At 42.2% G+C, this 9,800-nt stretch overlaps 1 protein-coding gene across 1 annotated transcript in view; it reads right to left on the bottom strand.

The window, feature by feature from the left end:
• Nucleotides 1-403: 403 nt before the first annotated feature.
• The window catches only part of LOC121857307 (pre-mRNA 3' end processing protein WDR33-like), a 70,086-nt gene continuing 60,689 nt past the window's right edge, over nt 404-9,800 (bottom strand). The window contains exon 7 of the mRNA XM_042353296.1: nt 404-4,488. Coding sequence (XP_042209230.1) covers nt 2,423-4,488 — 2,066 coding nt within the window. The 3' untranslated portion in view covers nt 404-2,422. The remainder of the gene's footprint in view (nt 4,489-9,800) is intronic.

Genomic DNA, 9,800 nt, shown 5'->3' with positions numbered 1-9,800 from the left:
TTCTCGTTTTGGAGTAGAGTTTTTTGGTGGAAACTCTAATGTCAATTTCCATATACAGACAGTACTGTAGAGTATCAATCACTAATTTGCAACATTCAATCAACCTTAATATAAGGAAAAAAAAATAATTATACAATACCTTGGACTCATATGCTCAACAAATTCAACAATGTAGTATTAAATTATTTCTTGTGCACATAAAATACAAGTAGAGTAGTACATGTACAGTAATAATATATTATGTATCATAACACAGCACAGTATAGTACAGTAGTCTTATGTAATCAACATATCTTTCCTGCCACTGTACCAGATTTTCACCAAACATCGTAAGCTGAAAATACATGTACAAGAACATGCAGGAAATTGTCAAAAACAGCCAAGGCTTAGTGAAATGTTTAGGGAGTACAAACACTTTATTACTACATTAAATAAGCACAGCATACAATCAAAATGCCTTCCCCACTGCAGCCACCTCTGGGTTCTGTAATCTAAAAGTCGTAGTAACAGCGGCAGAGAGGTAGGGGGGCGTGGCCAACACCGGCAGTCGTCAGTAATGGCAGGTGCATTAACTTGCTCATACACTACCTAGTAAGCTTAAACCTACGATTACACCGTCGATCACCATTTATAGGTAACTTCCAGATTCATGCTAATAGCATATGTGATGAAAACTTGATATTGCAGTTAGAGAAGTGCCTTAACCGGCACTACAGTACTGTAGGATAGGTCTGATATATCTTGGAGCATGAACTCTTCTATGCTATCATACAGTGGAATTATATTTGTGAAACTGCCCACATCAATCAATCTTATTCCATGCAGTCAATATTGCTTCTTTGTCTCCAAACCTGCCCTACTATTAACCTCCCTATAAAGACATGGTCATATGTTTCTTCAACAAAACTACTTGACACTAACAATAAATAAATGAATGTAAAAATTAATAGAAGTGAAACGCTCCAAAGGTTCTCTCTAAAAGTCAACTTAAGTCAATGAACTGTCATAAAATACAAAGGAAAATTCCATTGTAATGAGAAGAAAATCCTTAAAAGCAAAATGGATGCAAAGGAAGGGAATAACTGGAAAAAGGATATAGGGCATCCATAGATAGCAGGTATTGAGACATGACTGCATGAAGAGATACATAACATGGTGTAAGGGCAAGAGCTGATTGTAGTGTGGGTCAGTTCTGGCCCTTCCACCATAAAATACAGATTCAACAAGTGTGAGAGCACACCACTCAGGCCCTTCTTCTCTTACACAGCTGTTGGCTGAAAATTTAACATTAATTTAAGGCCTCTACATTCATTTGTATGAATCAGATGAAGAACATTATACTTTTACATATCTTGTTACAGTACTTCAACAATATCTTTACTCTCAGATAAAGTACTTTAAAAACAGCATACAACTGGAGAAAGAAAGAAGCTTATGAGGTCACAACACAAGAATGCACCATTTTCCTCAGGATTACATTGCAATCACTTTCTTGACTTGCATGACACCATAAAAACGCTTTTGTGCACCCCCTTTTTATTGTACGTTCACTTGGGCACTTATTCACTGGTTGGTAGATGTGCACTGTACACTTGTTTCATCTGTACACTTGAGGATCACCACTTGGTACCATACCTTGCATGCACCACTACGTTTGAGTGGGCATGCGGGGTCCATCGCTGAGCCGATCGATGACTGCGTGGATGCCGAAGTCACTGACCTACCTGAGTCGTATCGTCCAGCGTGACTCATGTACCTAATGGACACTACCTTGATAAGCCATTCTCAGCTGTTCATCAAGCTTTTTTTGTGCCAACATTACTTGCATACTTGAATATTTAAATCCACAGAGGAAAGACACTGATATCGCATGCCCATTTCACATTCAGACAATTACTTTTGGACAAATGAAATAGGCCATCATATGCAAAATAGTCTAAAATTTATTATATTTGACTTTAAAATGAAAACAGAGTAAAAAGTTAAAACATTGTACAAACTTTCTTAATAAAACATATACTAGATCACAGCCAAAAGGTACAGAGTCACTCGCCTGAGAAGAACATAAATAACATGACAGTCACCCATCGCAGGTAGGTTCGTTACTTGCGGCATCATTTATCCCAGCAAAAGTCAGGTACACCTCAAGTCACAAGATTTATATTGTCTACTTGTCCACATCATTTAATCAAAAGGCCAAGGAGTTTCCCTCAAGCCAGTCATCTGATAAGTGTGCCAAAACAACTATGCTATTTGAACGGCATCACATTCAATGCAAAACAACTCTGCATGACGTTTCAAAAGCCACTTCACAATTTTACACAATATGTTCACTTTTAAGATTTAGTGTCTTGTTCACAACTCCCTTATTGTCTGAATGCATAGGCACACAAATTTCAAACACTGCTTCCATGAAAAGTTTCTAGTCCTCATTCAACTGACCATCGTCATTCTCATCTTGTTCTCTATCGTCTTCCTCTCCAGTCTGCTCGTGTTCCTGCTCCATTACAGAACCCTCCTCAGTTCCCTCATTAGCCTGGCCATCACCATCAGCGTAAGCATTACCCTCTCGCTGGTCATCACTTCCACCACTTTGTGGACTACCCACAACCCTATCAATATCCTCCCTAGCTGCACCAAAACCAGAAAAAGAATCCTCCTCATGCCTCTGCAGTTCTTCAGACTCTTCAGCTTGTTCTACGTGGATATCCCGTTGAGGGGTATCCCCCTCAACATCTCCTATTGACGGACGCTCCGGACTATATCTTTCCTGTAACAAGCCTTGTGTGGGCTCTTCCAGTGGGTAATCATCATGTGCAGGTACAGGCTTCTCCTGTTGGGGATCTTCCTCATGGGAGATATGCTGCTGAGAATCTTCCTGTTGAGTTCTACCCTCGTGGGTCTCTTCTTGTATGCAGCTATACTGTCGAGACTCGGCCCGTGAACAATCACCCAAGTCAGTTTCCTGCGAGGCGGTACTCTGTTGTAATGCTACACGATTGCCTTCATCTTGGTCACTGTTAACAGATGACGGTGGGGATGACCTGAGATCCTTGCTTAACACGTTGTCACTGAAACCATAGCAAGGGTCCTCCTGTTGCTGAGATTGACCTGTTTCTTTGCCAAGAGAAGATTGAACATTTTCATGAATATTAACTTTTTCTTTAAGTTCAGTATCACTATTCAACTCTTCAGCCAGTGGTTCCACTTCCATACCTGCACTTTCCACATCTGTGTGAGTATGTTCCACTTGTACAGGTGCACTTTCCACTTCCTGTTGTTTACTATCCACTTTCACAGGTGTACTTTCTACTTCTGTTGGTGCACTTTTCTCTTCTGTAGGTACACTTTCCACTTCCATAGATGCATTACCTTTATTATTTTCCTCTCCAAGTTCGATTTTCTCAACATTTTGTTTTATTTCTTCCTCGTTATCTTTCAGAGGTAAATTATCATTTTGTTCTGATGGCAACTCTGAACTATTTACTTTCTCTGTAGCTTCTTGTTTAAGCTCCTCTTCCATTGGTTTATCATCACCGACGCCCATTTTGGTTGCCAGAGGATCACCGGCAGACATCATTGCCCACACATCCCAACTGCCGGGCTCTCCGTCTTCCATTTCCACGGCAGGTTCTTCCTCATCACGTGGAGCCCATCTAGATTTTTCCCAAGGTCGCTTTTCGCTTCTTCTGTCGTTATCCCGTGGACGGTCGTTATCTCGTGGTTTGTTATCCCAGGGTCTATCCTCGCGGGACCGATCGTCTCGTGCCCTGTCGTCTCTTGACCGGTTGTCTCTTGATCTATCGTCCCTGGACCGATCGTCTCTGGACCGGTCGTCTCTGGAGCGGTCATCTCTGGATCTATCGTCCCGAGAGCGATCGGCCCTGGAACGGTCACCCCTAGAGCGATCATCTCTAGAACGGTCATCTCTAGAGCGATCATCCCTAGAGCGATCATCTCTGGAACGATCATCTCTAGAGCGATCGTCCCTTGAACGATCGTCTCTCGAACGATCGTCCCTTGAACGATCATTTCTGGAACGATCATCTCTAGGGCGATCATCCCTCGAACGATCGTCCCTGGAGCGGTCGTCCCTGGAGCGGTCTTCCCTGGAGCGATCGTCCCTGGAGCGATCGTCTCTGGAACGATCGTCTCTGGAACGATCGTCCCTGGAACGGTCGTCCCTGGAACGGTCGTCCCTGGAGCGGTCGTCCCTGGAGCGGTCATTTCTAGGGCGATCATCCATGGATCGGTCATCCATGGAGCGGTCTCTATCCATGGAACGGTCCTGATCCATCTCACGAGTTCGGTCATCATCTCGAGAACGTTCATTATCTCTGTACCTGTCCATCTCAGACGGCCTGTCTCCATCCCGGGATCTATCAGTATCCCAGGGCCTGTCAGGAAGACCATCTCTAGATCCCTGTGGTCCTCCATGAGGAACATCATGACCCTGAAACCTGGGACCAGGTCCATCCATCCACATACCTGTGAAAGAAAAGTGGATATCAACAAATACTCACAACATCCTCAAATATGAAGGAAAAAATCTTGTCCATTTTGCTTTACACTCCTATGAAAGGCTGAAGATAATCTTGGAATTTGTATAAAAAATTATTTATCAAAATTCTACATCTAAGTGACTGTTATAAATGCATCACTTTACCACTTAAATATTTAATTGAGAAAGCAAAAGTAAATTAGTTCTTATTATTGGTTTTGCATCTGTATTTTTCTATGTAAATTTTTCCAATTAACAACTACTGTAGCTATGTTTATTATTTATTAAATATCAGTAAATATGAAATTATAATTTGAACTATGAAGTGTATACTGTACACATAACTAACATCAAAGTACTGTATACACTAAGTAACATAAATCAACACTCAACAAACTGGTCAATATATGGCTATGTACACAGTACACTGTACTCAAGAGTACTGTACTGTAGTGAGTGTAAACTTTTCAATGCATAAAATTTAAGGATTGAATGATTCCAAGTTATTTCTATTTAAGCAAAAAAAATTCACATCTATTTTTCATCAAAATCTACAGGGCTTGAATTTTCAAATGAGTGGCTTCAGTTTATAGCACACATATCTAACCCATGCTTGTTCAATTAATTAGCTGTACAGTACACTCTTGTTGCCCTTCCAGTCATTATATTTCACTGGTGAATTCATCCAAAATACAGTCAGCCAAAGATCCAGCGACCCCACACTGAGTCTCGTACTGGCAGTTTTATCTGGCAGTAATTGGTAAAGTAAGGCTGTATGTAAAGGTGATTGGTGGATCTGTTTTCAACTGTATCACTGTCAGGATAAATATTAAACAATCTAAAGGTAGTTAACATCATGAGAAGTCTCCAAATGTTCATATATTTGGTTAAATAATGAAGAAATTATATAAATGAATTGGCAACTTAACTACAACGAGGAACGAGGACTGCCACAAGATTCTCACATCAAATTTTCTTCATTATTTAACCAAATATATGAACATTTGGAGACTTCTCATGATCTTAAATAACAATGAATAGTCTATTATTATAAAAATTCTACCTTTAGATTGTTTAATATTTATCCTGACAGTGATACAGTTGAAAACAGATCCACCAATCACCTTTACATACAGCCTTACTTTACCAATTACTGCCAGATAAAACTGCCAGTACGAGACTCAGTGTGGGGTCGCTGGATCTTTGGCTGACTGTACCATTCATAAGTAGCCTTTTTTTAGGTCAAAGGTGGAATACAGTCATGTGTCTGAGGCATCTGTGTGTACATATGTTAATGTGTCAAGGGGACGAAAAATCACAAGCGTTAAGTCAAGCGTCAGCCTTTAAGAAGTCCAGTATAAAACTTGCCCTGGGTTGGGGACACATCCATCTTCCTCCTCCAAAATGTTTTTTTTTAAATATTCAGGGAGGTCACACCTTACATGCAATCATTGGTCTCATGTATACACCCATAACACCTCCTGTAAACAAACTCAAACACAGTATCATACCCCATCTTTGAACCCCTGTACTATACTGTAGAGGCAGTACCTGAGTTACCAATGGTTATGTTCCTGGAACCTGTTGGTAAGTCCATCTGTTCATAAGTCAGAACAGTGCTAATTCAGTTAAAGCACAACTCAGCCCATACAAAACAATAATAATATCCCATACATAACAAATAATGTAAATAAAGTAATGTCAAACAATACAGTAAGTCCTCACATAACGTCGTCCCGCTTAACGTTGTTTCGGTACTACGTCACTGAGCTTTAGAGACCAAAAATTCGTTTAACGTCCCGGTGATCCAATACTACGTCGTTTTGCGTCGTCACAGACTACTTTCTACAGCGCATCACCCGCTCTTGTCTGGCCGCGCTACGCTCTCTTGGTTCGGCTCGCTGCTCTCACTCGCAGAACATCACAGCGTCCCCAAGCGACGCCAAGCTAGTCTCTGTCACGACTTCACATCATTCGTGTGTGCTTAGTGTTTTTGCTCTAAAACTGTACTCTAACCATTCGAAATGGCTTCCAAGCACTCACCAAGTGCTACTGCTGCTAGTGTAGTGAAGAGGCAACGTAAGACTATTACCCTGGCTACGAAAATGGATGTATTAACCCGATTTGAAAAAGGGGAACGTGCTGTGGACATAGCCGCTGTGCTTGGTCTAACCCCCACAACGGTGCGAACTAAGGGGACCAACGCTGACAAGATTAAGGTTAGTGCTGGAAGTGGTTCTTCTCCGAGTGCTACTAAGATGACTTGTACTAGAAGCACTGTGATAGAGAAGGTGGAAAAGATGCTGGCAATGTGGATGGAGGACCAGAATCAACGCAATACGCCTGTGAGCCTTACGGTTATCCAGCATAAGGCCAGATCCTTGTTTGACGACATAAAGGAAGAAGAGGGTGAAGGATCAAAGGGAGAGACCTTTCCGGCCAGCCGAGACTGGTTTCAAATATTTAAGTGCAGGTATAACTTCCATAATATTAAGATGATTGGTGAAGCTGCTAGTTGATACAGTTGCTGCCGAGACATTCCCGCCAGAATTCAAACGGATTAGCCAGGAAGGAGGCTACTCATCGAAGCAAGTCTTTCCTATGGATGAGACTGGTCTCTTTTGGAAGAGGAAGCCTGAGAGGACCTATATCTCCAAGGAGGAGAAATGAGCACCAGGTTTTAAAGCGGCAAAAGACCACTTGACGCTGCTGCTTGAAGCAAACGCTGCTAGTTACTTCAAGCTGAAGCCTATGCCGATTTCTCGCGCTGCCAACCCACGGGCCCTGAAAGGTTACTTTAAGGATCACCTTCCTGTCATCTACAAGGCAAATAAAAAGGCATGGACAACCGGCGCCATATTTAGCCAGTGGTTGAACGTGTACGCAGTTCCTTCAATGAAGGAATACTGTGCCAAGGAGAACCTTGACTTCAAAATTCTTCTGATCGTTGACAATGCTCCAGCTCATCCTCCCAATCTTGACGACTTGCATGACAGTGTAAAGGTTGTATTCCCGTCTCCCAACATGACAGCACTGATGCAGCCTATGGACCACGGCATCATCGCAGCATTCAAGGCGTATTATTTACGGCATACCGTGAATCAACTGCTAAAGGCTACAGACGAAGAAAATAGACCTACGATCCGAGAATATTGGCGCAGCTTCAAGATTTTTCATGCAATTGACAACATTGGCAAGGCATGGGAAGAGGTTTCAGAAAGTTGGCTGAATGGTGTGTGGTGTAAATTGTGGCCCGAGTGCATCAACAGTTTTACGGGATTCACGGACATAGTCCCAGCTGTGAATAGGGATATCCTCAGCTTGGCTAGACAGGCAGGCTTTGATGAGCTGGAATCAGAGGATATGGAGGACGTCCTGGAATCCCATACAGAAGAGCTCACCAACGAAGATCTGCTATAACTAACAGAACACAGTCCCATTGAAGACGACGACGTCGACGAAGAAGACGAACCTCAACGAACGCTAACTTCCAAGAAGATCGCAGAATCTTTCAACATGATCCAGCAAGCAATGCAAATCCTTATAGATGACGACCCAAACAGAGAACGTAGCTCAAAGGTTCAACGCAGCATTGATGACAGTCTTGGTTGTTACACTGAGATCTATAAGGAGAAGAAGAGTAGCACCAAACAGTCAACACAGGATTCATTTGTCCGTCGCAGGATGAGGAGCAAACAGCGGCGGAGGAACCCCGCCATCCGCCTCCTCTGCTTCACTACCCACCACACACTCGCTCTACCACCTCCATCCATCGGTGAGTACCAATACAAACTCAGTACTGTAGTTCTATATAATATTTTCTATAGAACTGGCAATGATTTTCTGTATCTGTAATGTATTTCACGGGACAAAGGGAGGCTGGGGAACGTAACTCCCGTATTTTATCTATTTCTTATGGGGAAAATTGATCCGCTTAACGTCGACTTTTCAGGAACGTAACCCCGACTTTAAGCGAGAACTTACTGTATAGAAAAATGAATGTAATGTAAAAAAATACATATATACAATAGATTATAGCAGCAAATTTTTATGATAAATATACATATTGGGATCCAATTGATAAGTGCGGCCTCTTGGACTGTGTGTACTTACAGCCGGTCACATCTTACTGTGTGAGTGACCAACCAACTGCTATGATAACCCATCCTCTCAAATGTTAACACCCAAGAGTACTCATAACATTCTCCCCAACTACCTTCTATTTCTTCTTTTGCACAGCTCAGCACAGCACAGTACAGTACAGTACAGTATTGTATTGTATTGTACAGTACAGTAAAGTACAGTACAGTATAGTATAGTACAGCACAGTACAGTACAGCACAGTACAGCACAGTATAGTACAGCACAGTACAGCACAGTACAGCACAGTATAGTACAGCACAGTACAGCACAGTACAGTACAGCACAGCACAGTACAGTAATGCACAGTACAGTAAAGTACAGTACAGCACAGTATAGTACAGCACAGTACAGTGCAGTATAGTACAGTACAGCACAGCACAGTACAGTACAGCACAGTACAGCACAGTACAGTACAGTACAGTATAGTACAGTACAGCACAGCACAGTATAGTACAGCACAGTACAGTACAGCACAGTACAGTAATGTAAAGTACAGTATAGTACAGCACAGCACAGCACAGTACAGTACAGCACAGTACAGTACAGAACAGTACAGTACAGCACAGGAAAGTACAGCACAATACAGCACAGTACAGTATGGTACTGTACAGTACAGCACTGTACAGTACAGTACAGCACTGTACAGTACAGTACAACACTGTACAGTACAGTACAGCACAGTACAGTATAGTACAGTACAGTAAAGCACAGTACAGTACAGCACAGCACAGTATAGTACAGCACAGTATAGTATAGTACAGCACAGTATAGTACAGCACAGCACAATACAGTACAGCACAGTACAGTATGGTACTGTACAGTACAGCACTGTACAGTGCAGTACAGCACTGTACAGTACAGCACAGTATAGTACAGGAAAGTACAGCACAGTACAGTATGGTACTGTACAGTACAGTACAGCACAGTACATTATGGTACTGTACAGTACAGCACAGTACAGTATGGTACTGTACAGTACAGTACAGCACAGTATAGTACAGCAGAGTTCAGTATGGTACTGTACAGTACAGTACACCACTGTACAGTACAGTACAGCACAGCACAGTACAGTACAGCACAGTACAGTATGGTATGGTACAGTACAGCACAGTACAGCACAGTACAGTACAGTATGGTACAGTACAGTATGGTACAG

Source organism: Homarus americanus, unplaced genomic scaffold (genome assembly GCF_018991925.1).
Source record: "Homarus americanus isolate GMGI-L3 unplaced genomic scaffold, GMGI_Hamer_2.0 scaffold20465, whole genome shotgun sequence".
Classification (NCBI taxonomy): domain Eukaryota; kingdom Metazoa; phylum Arthropoda; class Malacostraca; order Decapoda; family Nephropidae; genus Homarus; species Homarus americanus.
Note: the sequence above shows the minus strand (reverse complement) of the source record. Positions and strands in the feature narration are given on the sequence as shown.